This window comes from Aythya marila, assembly GCF_965140915.1.
Source record: "Aythya marila genome assembly, chromosome: 1".
NCBI classification, from domain to species: domain Eukaryota; kingdom Metazoa; phylum Chordata; class Aves; order Anseriformes; family Anatidae; genus Aythya; species Aythya marila.
The window spans coordinates 117960850-117979683 of NC_139042.1; the positions used below are offsets into that span (position 1 = coordinate 117960850).

General features: G+C 38.9%; 1 protein-coding gene across 2 annotated transcripts in view; it reads right to left on the minus strand.

Annotated features, from left to right (window-relative positions):
* Positions 1 to 3059: 3059 nt before the first annotated feature.
* Positions 3060 to 18834, minus strand: part of DCBLD2 (discoidin, CUB and LCCL domain containing 2) — a 43606-nt gene continuing 27831 nt past the window's right edge. For both annotated transcript variants that reach the window (XM_082781998.1, XM_082781999.1), the window contains 9 exons: positions 17728 to 17768; positions 16368 to 16583; positions 14651 to 14775; positions 10698 to 10845; positions 10174 to 10347; positions 9177 to 9270; positions 8772 to 8821; positions 7466 to 7603; positions 3060 to 6441 (listed from right to left, as the gene is read on the minus strand). In XM_082781998.1, the coding sequence (XP_082638124.1) occupies positions 5999 to 6441; positions 7466 to 7603; positions 8772 to 8821; positions 9177 to 9270; positions 10174 to 10347; positions 10698 to 10845; positions 14651 to 14775; positions 16368 to 16583; positions 17728 to 17768 (1429 nt within the window). In that variant the 3' untranslated portion in view covers positions 3060 to 5998. The remainder of the gene's footprint in view (positions 6442 to 7465; positions 7604 to 8771; positions 8822 to 9176; positions 9271 to 10173; positions 10348 to 10697; positions 10846 to 14650; positions 14776 to 16367; positions 16584 to 17727; positions 17769 to 18834) is intronic.

The window sequence follows — 18834 nt, forward strand, 5'->3', positions numbered from 1 at the left end:
GACCAATTTCAGCCAAACTTGAAAGAGCACTCTTACACTTTTTTTTGTTTTTCCTTTTTAAAGTGGATGGCTTGGGGATAGAAACCCAAAGGAATGCTTCCTGCTGCACGGCAGCAGTTTATATTGGTACGTACTGCAGGCAATGGCTCTTCTACTGATACAATGGAAGAAAATACAAAAGTTTGTAGAAATGGTAAAAAAAACTAATTCACAGTGAGTGAGAAGCTGTATAAGGTGAATTCTGAAAGTTGCTTTTTTCCTTAATGTGAAATGAAGTGATTATTGGTACAAAAAAGTTCAGCAGCTCATTGGTGGTATTTTTTAGTACAGCTGAGGACATTTTGTGAGAGCAAAGGAAACCTATATCCTGATTGTCTGAGTGTGTGTCGCTGTGCTGTTTGGCTGTTCTGGTGACCAGGCTGTGAGGTCAGCACTTCCCCTCAGCACTTGGGTGCTTGATGCACTTAAGAGAGGCCACAGCAGCTTCCAGGTGCAGCACCTGGGTCACCACTAACGATGGAGCTAGTAGCAGCAGGTAGTCACATTGCTGGCTGGACATCCCACTTCCCAGGTGAGACACTAAGACAAAGGCTTACAAATTACTACAGTCACTTACAACTTGAGCTTTAACTTTGTTACCAAATCCTGCTTACAGCTGCTACCCATATTAGCAATGTGGTCTATTTCAGAGATGGGTAAAGTGACCTGACAAAGCCATTTTTGCAGAAACAAGGTTGCTTTTTTTAATTTATTTAATGCAGAGAAAAATCCACCAGGATTTATGAAGGTCAAGCAGTATAGAATATATCTTTGAATCTACTTTGAGGTGTTTCAAAATAAACCTTCAGAATGGTTTGCATCAGACCTACTTCTGTGACTTAAGAAATAATTTGATCCAATTGTCCATGTATTTTTATCAACTGTTTTAGATGCATATCAGGTGTTTGATAAACAAAACATTGATTCTTTCTTTCTGCTGTTAAAACTCAATTTATGTATTTATTTTTTTGTTTCAGAAAGAATCGTGTCCTAGGACATATGTCCAATGTGGAAGAGCCTCCCTGAGCAGAATGGTCTCTGGCACTCATCTCGTTGTCACCAGAAGCTTGCTTTGAAAGAGCTACAACTATGTGAAGCTGCGCCATGTTCAGGAGCAAGGTAAAGTGACCTGCAGGCACTTAAGAAATAATGTAAGATTTTATAATAGGCCATAAATAAACTGTCTGACAAACATGCACTAGTGCAAGCAAGCTGCAAGATTAGAGAATTATTGCTTGAGGAAATCTTTTCTACATGATCTGTTCAGTCTGAATAGAAGTATTGCTGCATTGTATTAGTGTGAAACCTGACTGTAGGTTTCCACTTCAACTTTCTTCTCCGATAGCATCCTGACTGCTATAACCCTGCATTCCTTAAAGCCACATACAAAAGTAAAAAAAAGCAAAAGGAATTGCTCTGTTATTTGATCATAGAGTTGCTTGTGTAGTCATTCTGAATAGTTCCAGCATGCAGACAGAAGTTGCTTCTGCCATTTAAATGTGAATACAGCTAGAAGTCATCCTTCCAATTTTACGTGCAGTAGTCATTACCTGTGAAAACAGCATTTTCTTTCCCTTTTGCAAGGCAGCAGCACCAGCAGTTGGTAAAAACAACATGGCGTGCTGAAAACTAACACCGTTTTCTCAAGTTTTTCAGATGAGAATTTGTGTGGTTTCATAATATTTAATAGCTGTGCATTTCAAAGTTGAACTGTGGTATATTTAGTTGCATTATCAATAACTGTTTTAAGATCTATTTAAGAGAAAGTGTGATGTGACAACTTACCAAGCTGGCCTTCCCAGGGTTGTCACTTACACACACTAACAATTCCTTATTGCTACTCTCCTCACAGGCCAGCATCACACATTTTGAGTAACGTGTGTTTCTTTCCTTGAAGTTTCACTGCTAGAAGAAAGCTCAAGTGTGCAGTAGAGTTACAAGAGTTTCCTCCAGCTTGCAGAGACACTCCCAGTGCAGAAGGAGATGAGTTTGCAGGTGTAAGGTATGTTTTGTTCTCAGTATAGAGCAATACAGTACAAATGTGAATACTCAGTGTTATTATGGCTAATGGACAAATTTCATTTACATTAAAGGTTTTAAGTTTTGGGGAACTTTTTTTCCCTAGAAATAATGCAGTTTGTATAGTGAACAGAATACTTTGCCTTTTAACTTAAGCACTTCTCCTGAGCTTTTGCTATTACCTCATAGCATTAGTGGGAAAGTAACAAAAAAATAAAAGATGAGTATTTCAGGAGTCTTGCATGCACTGTAAGGTATGCAAGAGTAGGATGTTTGCTAATTCTGAAACAAACGTTTTCAGAAATCTAGATGCATTTCTGCTTCCATTTTTTTTCTGCCTTTACCCAAGCTGTGAAAAACCTTAAACATGAAGTTGAGACAGCACAAACTGTAGTAACAGCATTTATTACAGGTAAGTTGTTTTTCCCACAAAATGTATATTTAACAAGGTGCAGAGACATCTAAGGAAATAGCATGCGTTCTGCCTTACACAGTTCCCTGTCCCATTTGAGATCAGGCCTCCTAGAATAGTGGTCAGTGCATGATACAGAGAGGCTTGATGTAGTCTGCTGGTAATGGTGCAAGGAGTATTTCAATTTGACAAGCTCAAGACTAAGCCATTTAGGATCCAATTATAACTTTGTACTTGCAAAAAAAAAAATATCTTATTTCAGGAACTGTAGTGCAAGAATTAAGGTAAAGAATGGAAAATTTGAAAGCAAAAGAAGGTTTTTTGTCAGTAATTGGAAAATATCTATGGTCTGGCTGACTGCTAGTACAGAGGGGGTGGTCTGCTGAGTGGTGTTGAGGGATTGTCTCTGCCCCTAAGCAGCAGGTTGCACTGGACCAGAGCCTGATCTTCTCTTTGCACTAACCCAGGGCAGCTGCCTGCATGGTGTCTCAACTCGTCTTCGGAGGGTAGCGCAGACCCAGCATTCTGCCAGCAGCAAACTCCAGGAAGAGCCTGCCTGCAAATACCGCTTGTCCCAGCAGCGGATTTCCGCCACGAGGAGAGCTCTGGTAAGTGTCAGTTTACTGCTTCTAATGGTTGGTGACATGACGAGGATGGATTCCTCTTTGCCTGGTTGCTACCTACACCTACTGCCAGGAAACAGCATAACGTCAGTCCTGGAGGCAGGGAATGGCCCAGATGTAGTATCGTAGCTAAAAAATAACCCTTGCATTTCCAAACCAGAGGTTATTGGCAGTAGGTTGTCAAATACAGACATACTGTGCATGATACGTATGTACAATTTATTTAAAATACTTTTTAACATACATTAAAAAACTCACTATTTATACAGTCTAATTTCTAGCAACATATACAAATACTGAGCAACTACAATACATGCTGAGGTAAGAACATACATTCTGGGAGAATACTCAAGCCAAACAAGATTGAAATACATTTTATATCCATATGTCTTCACATGTAAAAAAGAGACCCATTAAATGTACCTCTGCTTGCATTGCACACAGGAAAATGCTAACCTTAGGTGTGTCATGCAATTACATTTGGGTATCAGTGTTTAACAGTTCATAGCATACATCTTAAACCCAAATGTTCAATATTCAAATGTATCTTAGCCCTAGAAGATAAAATGATCAAAGTTGAAAGCAGGGAGCAAAGCACAAGACCCATTTCTTTCAGAAAAGGAACTTAATTCCATTCTTAAAGCAACCATTCCAGTCAACAGCTTATGCTGCTCAGGAAATGACACTGCATTTGGTTGCTTGAAAATAACTCCCTCTACAGAAACTCTTTAATTCTAACACCATCTTAGTCTACAGTACACCCACAGTTATACCATATCTGGCCTACAGTAAAAATTAAATGCAGATTTCCAAGAGTGTTAATTTTATTGACTTGAACATATCCATTCATTTTTATGGCAGAATATTTTTTTCTAAGCCTAAAAGCTTTAAATGTTTCTTGACTTGGCTGGAATAAGTATGTCACAGCTTGGTGCAAACATAGCTTTCTGCACCTTTCAAATAAAATCAGGTAATTTCAGAGTCATAATTGCTACTGATGAGTAAGAGCACATACTTACCTGTTTAAGCAAAACTATAAAGATTGCAAACTAGCTTTATCAAGCATAAAATGTTTCAGTAACACCAAAAATGCAACCTATATGCAGGAATTTCCTTTTTCATGACTAGGTCCTGCATACCAAACTTATTTGCCTATTCAGATTTAGGCTTAGACTCCCACATCTAAAAAAATGCATCATTCTCATGATCAAAAAAAAATGTAGAATTGGGTTTTAAGGTAGCAGAGCATAAAAATTTGGTTTACTGAGTTATATACAGCCTCTGTGCAAAAAAATTTCAAGTGTTAAGTCAGGATCCCATACTGGTAAGAAACACATGGTGGCAGTCGGCTTAAATAGTATTTTAGTTTGCATTTGGATGTTATCCACCCCGTGTAAAGTCCATGGGCAATAAACAAGGCTGACTTGAATTATATCACAGAAACAAACAGTAACCATTAAAGTCCATAAAACTGGGCTAGTGTGCAGCTAGGGATTTTCACATTTATAAATTAATTCAGCATCCTCCCAACAGTGCTGTTACAATAAAAATTAAAGCTATTTAAGATTTTTTTCTACTACTTGTTTATGTTAAAAAGCTGTGCTTTTTTCTAACAAGATAAGAAGTGATAGCCACGTTGCTTTCATCTTGTGATTACCTAGATAAAACTAGTCTATGTTATCTCAAGTAGAAGACTGACTGCAGTAGAGAAAACTGGAACATTCAAAAAGATACAAATTCAATTAAATGCTTCTAAAATTGACACTCTTTGGAACAGTAATTGTTCTCGGCAAAGGTTTTGGAATTGTTTATACTTCTACTAAGAACAATCATAAGAAAAGCCCTATGGCCAAAGTTTTCCAATTGTGCTAAAATGTACCATATGTGCTAAATGCATGTATTAACACAAGCTATGCACCATTAGAGTATTTGTGTGCTTTCTCAAGCACTCACAAAAGTATATACATATTTTTCTTTGTATATGCTCACATCTTAACGTACAACAACAGATACTGCTTGAGGGTGCGGGAACCTCTCTGAACTCAAGCCACCTCGAACACCTGGCATCTTCCTGTACAAGTTTGAATCGAATGCAGACGCTGGTCAGAGCAGCCTTCACTGAGCAGGGAACACGCAAAAACAGTTGTCAGGTAAGTTGCTTGTAAAACTTAGACTGTACCTACCTTATCCCTAGAAGGGATCAAGAGTGAGTGGCTTAAGGAGATGAGGCAGAAAAGAAAAGGGATTGTATAGGCAGTTTTAGAAGGCTAACAACAATGGTGAGAAATATGAGGAACACACAGGTTACAATAAGCAATCCTGTGAACAAAAGCCAAAATAACAATTTACTATCAAGACTATTTTATGCTGTGAAGTTAATGGGATTTTTGCCATCAGTCCTGATATTATTTTTAGAGTCCAAGGTAGTACATGCATTTTGTAGGGTAAAATTAATTTTAGGAGCTATAGTGCTAACATACAGATTTTAGAAAGTTAGGAGTTCTGATTGTGGGCTTTTTTCCCCTCAGAAATAGTAAGAAATAGTACCATTAGCAAAAAATTATTGGCTTTTGTACTTAAAACAGTTGTTTCTCCCAATTTATTATTCACATCTATGAATTACTGAAGCTAATCTTGAAGAATTCTTCTCTCATGTCTGGCAGACAATTGTACAGTAGTTTAAAAAAAAGAAGTCCATGTTTTTTGCAAGAGACAAGCTGTAATTATATATACAGCTTAAGAAAAGGCAGAATTACTGGTTTCCCAGACTCCAATGCCACATCTTTTGGTTCAACATTGTATTACTTAAGACTAACAATATAAAAACAGTGTGATTAGAAAATGAAACCGTCAGCTGGCTTTTAAAAACAAGCCACAGTTGCCTTCATCCTACCTTACGCACGAGCTAACTTAGTTCCTCCTTACTCCCGGCGGAGTAGGCTGTGCTCTGCGGTACCTGGTACACCAATTCCTCTGCAGCACCTGGCCCCAGCTGCCCCTTGGGCGTGTCGTACAGCGCCTGTGCTGATGATGCGCTGTCTGTCCTCGATACGAGTTTATTGTAAGTTCCCACCGGCGGAGGAGCTTGGTTCCCTGCTGCTTTAAAGGTGGAAATGGAAGGAACGCCAAGGGGAGTGCTGGGGTGACTGGACATGTCCATGATTATTGGCGTTGCATATTCTGGTCCAGTTATAGGTAGTGGTTCAGCGTAAGCATGGTAGACTTCTTGTACCGGTGAATTGTAAGGGTCCAAATCAGCGTAGCTTGCTTCTTTCCCTTCCTCTGGTTTAAAGGTTGATCTCTGATGAAGCGTGCCGACGATGCCCCCTACCAGTGGCTGAGCATACTCTGTGGCGCAAGCACCAACAAAACAGAATAAAAATACACTTAGAGCAGCAACACATTAATGTCAACAGCATCACAGAAATTACTATCCTAGATCAAACCAGTGGTCAGTCTGTCTGCCACAACGAGGTACTTTTGCAAAAAAAAAAAAAAGTCATTTTTGCACAACAGATAAAGCTGTTGGATAGCTTATGCTTACAACATCCTGATTTCTCAGGCTTACACTTCTTCCCTGGTGAGCTACGATTTCCCATGTTGTAAATCTGGTCAAAACCAAGTTTTTTGAAACATGCTTCCCTGCAATATTAAAATTAAATGAAATTATCCTGGCTGGCTTTGGATAAGAAGTGGTCCCTAGGGTGGAGGGTTTGTCCTGTGAGGGGAGAAGCCTGCACATGGTCAGCTGAGATGGTTTTGTTTGACAGCTAATCTGAATAACAAAAGCTAGAGGTGAGAAAAATGGCTAGCTGTGTTAAAAACAGACAAGCAGCCAAAGAGAAAATTGATTCTGCCTGCTGTGAAGCTGCAGTTCCTGTGTGTCTGCATATTTCTGCCCTCACGTAAGCACAGAACCAAAGGCAGAGGCAGTCATCTTCCTCTAATGACTGGTTCACAAGTAAAGGGCACGTGCTGTTATCAGTAATTCCTCATTTTCCAGATGAAGAGGATGATATAAGTCATTGTCAGCTCAGGACACCAAATGCCACATTTCCAATTTGTGCATAAAGAAAATGTGGTAATACTATTTTAAATGCACATCAGTTTGGCTAGAGAGACTTTCAAGGACAAGTACAGCAGCTTTCAGCTTCTGCATGAACTTGGGACAGTGTCTATCCACACACATCACAGCATCAGTCAGGTAAGAGCTGAAAAGGTATGCATTTTAAGATATGCATTTACCTGCAAAACTACTCGTTTCTCATCTTCTCCCCAAAGCAACCAGAAAAGTATTAAACATAGCCAAATTCCTGGCATTTTTTGGCTTTTTCTGTATATTGCATAGCCCATAAAACAACAAAAAAAGTACCTGCAGATTCTGTCTGTAACACTGCTGGGACTTCTCTTGGTCTTAGCCGACTGATTTCGCTGCTGCTGTAGCGTACAGGAGTTTCTTCATGTTCTGCTGATTTGCTAGGGAGAAACTGCTTCATTCCTTTCCACCACCCTTCGCATGGATTTAAAGAAAATGAAAATAAATCCATACTGTAGTTAAAGCTATTACAGTGTTTTACACCATGTCTTGATTTGTTTGCTCACTACTGCAGAATAAATTACCAGTACTTGCATGATGCTGTGTTAATGGGATACTTTAATGTTTTACGGCAGCCTGAAGATTCAGAGGTGAAACCATCGCTGTCATCGTATCAACCTGTCTGCTCCCACTGCAGTCCTTAGCACCTACAGAACTGCTGTATGAGGCAGCCCAGGGGAGGGCACAGACAGAAGTTCTACAGAGAAGTGTAACAGCGTTTTTTTTGATACTGCATTTTACCAAATTTCAATGTCCTTTTTAAAACAGACCCACCTACTGAACATTTAAATAAGTGAGGAGAAAAATAAGTACATCCATCATTAACATTTTGATACAGGATATTATGACACTAACATGCTGAAGCAATGATGCTGTGACCTATCAGAAATTGACATGTAATAAATAAAAATAAGGTCATTAAAAGGTTTCTTGTCTAAAGGATAAAGGTTGTACTTAAACTGCCAGAGAACAAAAACACAAATATGGAAATTTTCAGCTTAGGGTCAGAAAAAGGAAGCACAGTCATACAGACAGTAAAAACCCAACTGCTGCACCAGCTCTTTATGCTGCAGCACCACATGCTGTGCAGTGGAACTGTCTGATGTTAAGTTAATGTGGCACAGGACAGCAAAGACAGAAAAGATACCTAAAAGGAAATACAAGTAATCCCACGTGCTAATAGGAAGCTGAAAAAAGATAAAACTTGACACACCTCATACAACTAGATGAAAGTTTTTTTCCAGGACAGAAGTACCACCAGAAATATGACTAGGAAATGTATAAAAACATTCCTCATAAATGGTTTTTGCCTCTCTCCTTATAATTAAGAGACTCTACACTTTGTCTACTAAAAAAAAAGACTGAAGCTTTAAGCTTGAGCAGGAGGTATTTTCCATTCCTGAATAAAATTCAGAAAACAGAAAAGTTCAGTCTGTTCAGAAAGGAAGCTCACTGTCCCCGCTGTCTGTCCTAGTCAGCAGTAGAGAAGTTTCTGCTAGTAGAAATTGCCCATTACTGCAATTTGAAAAACACTTCACACCAAGAATGCTAAGTAAATGATGTCATAAAATCATTCTGTTACCTGCACGATCCCAGTAAGGTAGATCATACGTGCCCTCCGTTTTTTTCTTGCTGTGAGAAAAGAAAGTGTTTTATTAGTCTGCTTACCAGAAGATGAATTAATGCTCAGCAACTGTCACCTTGGCTGTAGCTGGCTGTCAAGTTTAAAGTAAAAGCACCAGCCTGCTGCTACTGGAGAAATCAAGTTTCAGTAAAAGCACTTAAAATGAAAATATTTAGAAGTGCTTTTCATTGTGCTAGCTACTCAAATAAACGAACAGTTTCTCAGAAAGAGAATATGGTTCTGAAAAAAGTCCATTCTAGAAGTGTGCACCAAGTGGTTCCCGTGGCAATATATGCAGACTATGTAATTCCCACACACCAGACTAACATTCATGTGAAATACTTTATTAACCCGTTCATTTACCGGTTTCTCCAATGCCACGCACAAACTAAGATAAGAATCAGAGTAGTGAAGACCATCACCAGCACTGGAACCAGAACTGCTGCCAATGCCACATCTGAAAGCCAATAAATTAAGTGGTGTCAGACAAGAGTTTCTCATAAATCAGTTCTTATTTTAAAAACTACTTGGGTAGAGCGTGTTGTTGTCATGTATAATATCTAGCCCACTGGATCACCCAGCTAAACTAAGCTACCCCCCCGGATGCTCTCACAGTTTAAACAGTAATTAACATCTCTCCTACATGTATGCATAGACAGTATTTTTGAGAGTTTTCTCATCAAGATTAACAGCTTTGATCAATAAGAATTTCTATTAGAACAATATATTTTGTTGCTAACAAAGACCCCGGGACTATGCAACCACTGAAGTTTGAACCTCCCACGAGAAAGAAATACCAGAGGACTTCGGCAGTTAATCACTATTTGTCTATGCTGGCTCTTCACGTGACATTAGACCATCCTGTCCCATTGCTATCCAAAGGACACTCCACCACTGCCTACGCTTGCAATCACCTTGCTCTCTGCTGACAATTTTCTGCGATAAACAACGAGGATGCCAGACGGTTTTTGAATTTCATGCCAGCGTGACTGTTCCATAAAAGACAAGCTATGGCAAAAGTGTTTTGTCCTGAAAAATTACCAGATTAAATAACAAGCAGTTACTCCTGACTAATTCTGAAGGGAAACCCAAGTTGCAACTTCTCCTTTTTAACAAAAAAATTGTTCAGTAATTAAAAGCTGAACTCAGTTTACATATAATATTTACATTCCTTAGAATATCGGGTTGGGTTTGTTTCTGCATACATCTTTAATATACTAGTAAATATTAAAATGAAAAGATTGATAGTGTGCTATAGCACATGAAAATTGTCAAGAAAAGTTAAATTCGGAAAGCACACAATATATAGCAAAGTACTGTCAGCAGTTCCCAAACACTATCACTGTTTAAGCATGGGTACCTTTGGTTACACTTGGAGTCACCGTGGTGTTTTTTATTTCAGGTGTGAAAGTTGTTTTATCTGTCTGCAGCGACGTCTTCACTGAGTGAATGAAGTCATCACTGAAGTCATCGTTCTTGTCATTGTTCTGCGGTGGTGGTGGTGGCGGCAGCATGGTGAGTTTAGGAGAGCGGACTTTAAAAGAAAAATATTTGTAAAAAGAGGGTTTTGAAAGGCTCGTTTCACACATTTCAAGTTTTAAATGTATCAAGAAAATATAAATAATAAGGAAAAAGACGTGAAGCAGAAACGTGGAAAGCAAGTGACTGGTGTCTTTTGAAACACTTTCTAAATCACCTTATTACACCGAAATGAGCTATTTTCCAGGCTAAGTGTAGTAACTTCGGAAGAAATTCAGCAGTAGCAGTTACAGAAGGATTGCTCTGCTCAGTATTGTTTTCTCATTGAAAATATGCCTAAAACATAAACTTTACTGACACCTTTCACCACTTGTCTTGCAAAATTGAAGGGTTTTCAGTTCTTACCTATACTGAACTGACATCCTAGCAATTCTACTTTCATTGCAATTTTCTGGTGCCATTTTAAGGGGTTAATCCTAAAGAATCGTGCAATAATAGGTGGGATGAAATTATTACGAACTTCCTGGTACAATTCAGTGTTCCCTTGAAATATCTGGAAAAGAAGAAAAAAAAGACTATGTTATACAAATAAATAGCAACTAAGGAAGTAAAACTGGTTTAGATGTTTCATTTAGCAAAAATAAGCAGTGCAGGATCCTGAGAATATTTCAGCCCCAGAACTGTGCTGCTGCCTACCCTGTCCCATGCAGAAGAAAAAACAGTTGTGTACACACAGACACACACACATACCTGCTACAGCCTTTGCCTTACTTCAAATAAAGGTACTGATGGGACTCAGGTAATGCCTATTGCTAAATAAATCTTGCATTTTTATGGCACTGAAAAATAATTTTAACTCCGTTCTTTCTTGCTGTTGTCATTTATTCTTCAAATAGAGCAAGCAATTATGATACTGCGAAAGCAGGAATTTACCAGTGCCTTCACACTGCATAGTTGTTTAAGCATGGCCTGTCCTATGAATGGCTATGGCATTTCTTAGGAAGAATTAAGTCCAGTATGTAGTCACACTGTCCTCTAGCGGCTGCTATCTACAAAGCAGAACTCAAACCAAAATACTATGTTAATATTTATGTTAGGAAAGCAAAATCGTATCTGTCAAAAATCTCACGTGAAGCCAGTTGATTATGGGAGAAAAAGAAGCAGAAATTGCCTAAAGAATGAGCTAAAGCTGGTCCTTCACTGCTGGCCCTTGCATATAAAGAACTTAGCCAATTTGACAATGTAAGACTGTTTTGTCTGGTTGAAATTTAAAAACAGTAAGCAGAGAGTCACTGTATGTGTGATGCAGAGCAAGCGCACTGACAAGCTTGTAGGCCGACAGGTTTTGCACTAAGCTGCTTAACACAGTATATAACAGCCAGACCAATGCCAGCGAACCAGTCCATCGTTTTCCGTGGAGGACTGGTTTGAGATCATGTCTTCAAGTCTTGATACAGATATTGCAAATCACGTTGGATGTAATTAAGAAGTGAATTAGATCTTACTAACACACACACAAAATAAATATTAAAAAGATTTAGGATTTTTCTGTTCAATCACATTACTACGTAAACACTGAAGTACCTTGCTACTTCTGAACAATTCAGCTTGTTGGTGTTTTGTACTTTATTCAAAAAATAGATATTGTAGGGTTAAACAACTGCAATACTCAACTAGTTTGAAAGAAAAGGATTATTTCAGGACACTCGCCATTCAAGAGCCAAAACCAAAAAAATCCCTTAGTAGTCCTTAAAAGAATCAAGCCTCGTGACCTACATAATTTGTCTATCCCCACTCCCAAAAGACACGCAAGCCCCATTACTATTACCACTTGAGTGTAAGAATTTTGGTTATTCCTTACAAAGTAATTGTCAACCTGTTTGAAAGCACTGACTGATCAAATAAGTCAATTTAGTTAAAAAAAAAAAAAAAAAAAGAATTGCTCACTTAAATACAATACTTCATGTTTGTGATGTATTATTTTTTCTACATCTCAACTAAGTAACCAACATTTTCATTTATTTTGTATCAAAGTAACACTACTTTTTACTAGTACTACTTTCATTACAGTCAGTTTTTTTGATGTCAAGTGTTAAGACAGTAAATTAACTTTGCCTGCAGCTCAATATATATTATTTTTTTCCCCCCACAAAAATTTGCCTCAGCTCAGTACAAACTGCAAGTATTTGGTGAGCAAATCACTTTGATATTCCATTTGTTATCAGACTCTCTTAGCTTACCTCTGTGCTTTTACATCAGTGGAACTTGTCATTTCTCCCCACTTCAAGCATTTTCAAACCTCCCCCTCCCTTTTTTAAATAGATAAAAGTGTTAAGGAAGGCTTGTCTTGAATACTGATACACCTCTAGAAGACATTTACATAGAGGACTACAGGAAAGCCTTGGAAGAGCTCCTAGTCTCCTAAACAACTTCAGGAATTTAAAACATTTTTTGAAAAACAGGGAATTGCAACACCTGATTTGTCTGGTGTACAGTTGTATAAGGATCAAAGGGAGACACCTGCATGCGTTTGTGTCCAAAAGCAAAGATGTATTGAATGAGATTGTACCAGACAGAGGAAAAATCTGCTATTCTGAAGCCTCACTAATCCTTTTTTACTTAAATACTTCCCTTCACAGCTGGCCCTTTGGATATGTACAGTTCTTCACACATGGTAACTAATGATATAACAAGAGCAAAGAAGATGCATCACCTGTAATCTCAAGCTCCACATTTTGCTTTACTTCACAAACTTGCAAGGAAAAGAACAAGCTCAATTAACAGGCAATAGCTGTAAATGTTTTCTAGGAAAATAAATTAACTTAGCCTAAATCTAGGCAGCTAGCTGAGGTTTTATTTTACAGCCAGAAGAGGGCACTCAAAAAACAGCAAAAGATACTGGATTTGTTTACCTCGAATACTTCGTATTAACAGTCTGGTAGCACATGTGTAGGCTCAAGGAGATGGACCAGTCCCAGCAGTAAAGCCACCCCTGCTCAGGTAAGTTTCCCCACTGTGATTGTGTCCAGTATTCAGAAACCTCTCAATTTAACCAACGTGGTACTTTTACCTTGCACTTCCTCAGGACGAGGGTTGGAAACACAGCAGGAAAGGTACCATCATTTATTTCAGCACCTGGAATCCCTTCTGGTTCTCCAGGCAGAGGTCTGAAGCTCAGAGTGAGACTCAGCCAAAGCAGCTACTCAGGAACTGTTAACGACAGCAGGTGCTGCTGCCTGTCATGAGCCAGAGCACGTGACGCAGTTTCCTAGACCTGCAGGATGCTCTGGCTGCTGAATCTACACACTGGGGACTGTCCACAGGGAGCAGGAAGGAAAGAATAACTCCTTGTGGACAGCTGCTTATAAGACCGTGGTCATACAACCACAAGAAACAGAATTTGGAGGCAAACCTGAAGTAGACAAGCTCCCTGAGTCAGGGTCGCTTTTAACAAGTGAAACAAGTTGCTACATCCTACCCTGAAACATTCTTAATCAACAAAACCAGCAGAAAACCCCAGAAAGTACCACTTAAGAATTAACTTTCTTAAGACTGGGTTTTTGTTCTCCTAAAAAGTTACCAGATATCCACATGTACACGATACAACAAGCCTATGGAAGTAAACTGCATCCAAGAATGTTAAGAAAAAGGAAAAAATCCTAGTTCAAGTCAGCATTCCAAATATTCTCTTGTTTAAGAAAATCTGATCTGAAGCACTAGGAAGAACAGGTAGCACAATGCCCTGCCTTCTCATCTTTTCATGTCTACATTAAATACTGATAAATTAATTTGTACTATCTATCTTACTGCTAACATTTTTTCCCTTGTGGTATGCATTTGCCATGCAAACATACCATTTTGTTCTTTTAGGATACCTCCCCTCTGCAAGGACTGTTCTGTTACACAACTAAGAAACTTCTTGGTCAAAAAGATCAACAGAAGTGCTATGAAAGAATGAAAATCATACAACCCCTAACATTTATGCTGTAATCTAGAAGATGATGAGAATTTAAACTCTGATTTGGGGGAAAACCAATACAAACAAACATAAAAAGCAACCTATTTTTCTTAGTCAGAAAAGGACACAGTACCAGGCAGCCTACCACTGGCAACAGAAGTTACTTGTCCAGAATATTCCCATTCCCAAACAGTCAAAAAATCACCTCTGAATTTCTGAACACTACTTCAAAGCCCTACATATCTGCACGTTTTCTGATTTCCTTCTGCATGGATGCTGTTTATGATTAAAAATTACACTGAAAAAGTTATTTAACATTTCTTCACTGTACCAAAATTGGCCATATTTACAATTGTGAATCTCCAAAGAACATACCTAGAAAATGTGTGGCAATTTTTACCTTATCTTTATCCATGCCGGGCTCTCTGTATGCTGTCCATTTTTGTCCATCATCACTGTATAAAATTCTGTAGGCTGACACATAGTAGTAGTACTCTGCTAAGGTTGATCCAGTAGTTATAATACCTGTGAAAATAAAAGTGCCCAGTTATACAAAAACTGTCACCAGTTTGTAAAAAAAAAAATAATTAACGTATCAACTTTTTAATCTGGAGTTAGATAGTTATAATCTCTACTGGTCCAGTTACATTTAGAAAAGTTTCTTCAGGGTGACAGGGTCTGAAACTCCTAAAACTTTATAATCATTTTACTTTTAAATTTTAATTCTCATAATATAGCCTTCATAAGCACTTAGTCCCCATTTCTTGGTGAAAATGGTCTGCTTCTGCCTGCAGGTGCCGAGATAGCACCTCTGTTCCTTGCTTTTGTGCTGCCAACCTAAAATCACCACCAAAAAGAACTGTAGCCCCCTAAAGCAGACACTTCAGAGCTGCAGAAAGACTCACACGGAAAGCAGCTTTGTGAAAGGTTATTAGCAGAGGCATTAGAGGAGTAATGTAAAATATGAACAGTCCCAAAGGAGGCGATGCCAAAGGTAAACTTAAGTTGTTTAAGGGCAGGAAGCCCAGGTGCTGACAGCAAGGTATGCAGCTGAGTTCAGGGACCAGTTCATGCATTTGATTAGGAGACAGACCCAAACTGATCAAAACAGGATGTCTCAGGGTAGCCTCAAAGCCCAGGATTCTAAAACATGCTTGACCTACAGCAACTTGAGTTTGGACTTTAGTCAGATTGCAAGCATGTCCGCTAACAACAGCGATTGCCTCTGAACAATTAAGTCAAAATAGAAAACACTAACATTAGCACAGAAGACAAGATAGATGCACTGACATTGGGTTTACTTTCAAGCAGGCTATCCCTGAAGTTAACCCCAAACTGCAAGTGCCTCAGGGCTTCACTACTCAGCGTGGGCCACGCTGCCATCAGCAGCAACAGGGAACCACAAGCTTCCCCAGCTTCCAGAACGTGAAGCCACCCAGACTGAACTGGATACGCAGCATATCCAGCTGTCTCTGCAAACAACCACAGCGACTAGAGCCATGACAGAAGGTCCACCGCAATCCCTGTGAAGGAGCAGAGCCTAACCCAGGCTCTGGCTGCATCACTCTGCGTTGTTTGGTCCGTTTGCTGGGGGACAACACAACAGGCTCTGCCAGGAGGGTCCAGCAACCCTGACTCACGGTCCATGTTCCCCTTCAGGAAGGGGAAGCTGCCAGCTGTTTTGCTCAGCCTGCTGCTCATCACACAGAGCACAGCAACTGCTCCCATCTTCACTACTGGATTGACTGTGGCTGTGGAGGGCAGCAGGGAAAACCTAGAAACATCAGTCAGTACACCCACATCAGAGGTACCAGCAGACTGAGTTGACTGGATATGGATTTGAGCCTCCAAGGAAACAATCAGTAAGGAAGCATCAAGGATACAGTATAAACACAGGAAGCATTTCAACAAATTCTGATGAAAGAGGTGTTTTTTTACTATGAAACTCCACTTGTTCAACTCTAGACTTTCTGGTGCATAAGCTAGGATATGGAACTGAACTTATAATGGTAATTAAACATCTTCTGGATTTTATCCGAGATTAAGCACTGGAAAAAAATGATGTTAGTAACCAAACCTCCTGGATGCATCTTAAATGCCACATCAGGCTCACTTACCTGTTATTCTCTTTTCCTTATTCAAGTCTATCTGCAACCACTGGTGTTCATCACTGACAAAAGCAGCCCAAGGAGGCCCATGCCTTTTCAGTCTGGCATTTTGAGGTTTCCAAGTATTCATTTGTCCTGTTTGGTCAGACCACTCGAGAATAGATGACGCTGTGATCTGGGAATCGGGGATTACCCCAGATTCCATCCCAAGTGTCCCATAGCAACCTGAGCACAGGAAAAGGTGAAGATTCAGAGTGAAAATCCAAGTTATGCAATGGTTTTATTTGCTTGGAGTTTAACACTTGCTAGGCATATATTAAACTAACATCTATATTTATTCCGTAACAATACTACCAAAAAAAACCACAGTCTTTTGCCTTCTTCCATGCTGGAACCAAACTTCTGATCTTTAGTTACTAAATGTTTTATGCCTGCTCAAGAATAACGTGGATATTCTCTCGATTACCACCCACACAGGACTAGCAGAGAAGCAATGGAGGGGAGCTGTCGTTGTTTAAAAGTCCATCACATGGTTAGTTCAGGAACGAGAAAGAGACTACTTGGTTACTTGCTCCTTTTTGTGCTTACATAATTTCTTGGTTTTCAAACCATCTCAGTATCACAATGTTAATTGATGACAATACACCAATGAACGTCGAAATCCATATCACCTTGAGCTCAAACACATCCATCCTTGAAATTAGTTAATTTTTTTGTCACCATTCCTACTAAGTTTCCTTCCATGTCATGTTCTTCCAATGGCTAAAAAAACACCTAAATTGCTGGCGAAATTTCTTTTTGGCTAGTCAATATCTATTTGCTCCTGTACTAAAAGAAGAAATAAAGACCAACTAACAAGTACCTAATTCTGCTTTAAGTAGTGTGCTTAAAGTGTAGGAGTCAAGTCACCTTAAACCAGATTATAGTAGAGGAGCAAAACATGAAAAAATCTCTTTTTGCAGATAAGCAAAGCTTACTAAAGAAAGATTTTTACTAGGAAAATATTTTAAAAGACAAGTAAGTATAAACTGGCAGGACAACTACCCTGTAGGACAGAGAAAGCAGTTCTAGATTGTCTTACACATATATAAGGGGAGCATAAACATAGCACAACAAATGCATATGTGCCTACAAGCAACTGAACAAAACAATCACTGAAGCATGACACACTGCATTCTTCTATTTACTCATAAAACACTGCATATTTAAATGTAGTGATGATTAATCATCAAAACATGCCAGTAAAACAATTCAAAAATGTACACTACCGAGGAAGGCGGTGAAAATACTATGCAGAACAAAATTAAGTAATGGAACACAGGGAATTCATATGAAAGTATTGACATGTAGTAGTAGTGATAATGCTTACCACTTGTCTTAAATGTGAAGAGACTTGTAGATAATGGTCCCCTGCAGAAAAGAAAAAGATGTTTTTTGTGTTAAGTAAGGAAAACTGACACAAATTGCCTTCAATTTATTTTTCTTGTCTGATTGCTTGCCACTGAAACCTAGACGCATATGCCTAAACAAGGATTTCATGATGAAAGGAACACTTCTGCCACCCGGTCACAGTGCTTTAAGTACAAACCCCTTTTCAACTGATGCTTCCCTTTTTAATTAACCGTATCATAATAAAAAGAATCAATCTCTGCTGATCACTTCTGTTCCTGGGACTTCTGAGATAAAGTGACATGTTACACTCTTTTCTCTTGTGCAGTATTCTTGCAGACATCCATATGCAGCTACAATGGAAACACCAATACATCAAGTGGAAAGCAAGCTCTGCTTTGCAAATTCCTCTGTTCAAAACTGCACTACAGTTCTCACACTTAAATCTTGGAGAAAGGCGAAATGGGAAAAAAAAAAAAAAGTATTTTCTTTGACCTGCATTCAAACTCAGAAATTTTCATCTTCAACATATTGGTATTTCCCAAACCACCAAAATCACATTATTTACTATTCAGGTTTCATCTCACCATTGCCCAGAGCGAGTCTGCCCACACAAGCACACGGACCACTCCTCACAATGACTGAGCTCCCCAGCCTAACCTCCGACCTCAGGACAAACAGTAGCTGCTCTCATTTAATAGAGACAACCAAGGGCAAGTGACCTTTGTCTATTGGATTCCAAACACTAGTAGCATGGAAATAAAGCAGTTATTGGATTGCTTTTGCCTCAAGGTTTTGTTAAAAAAAAAAAAAAAAAAAAAAAAGTCTGAACCATAATCCTTAAGTTACAGAGGGGACTAAAAGGACAGCTTTGGAAGAAAAAAAAAAAAAAAAAAAAACAATTTTTTCTGCCCACTCCCACCTTCTTCCCCTACTCTGCCCCCTCTCCCCCCACCCCCGAAAATCCCCACGCACATTATTATGACACGAAGGGAAAAAAGAAGAAAAAAAAGAGGAAAAAAAACTGTACACTAGCTTGTAAAATTTGAAAGTTTAGAAGAAACATATATCCTTAGATATCAAACTT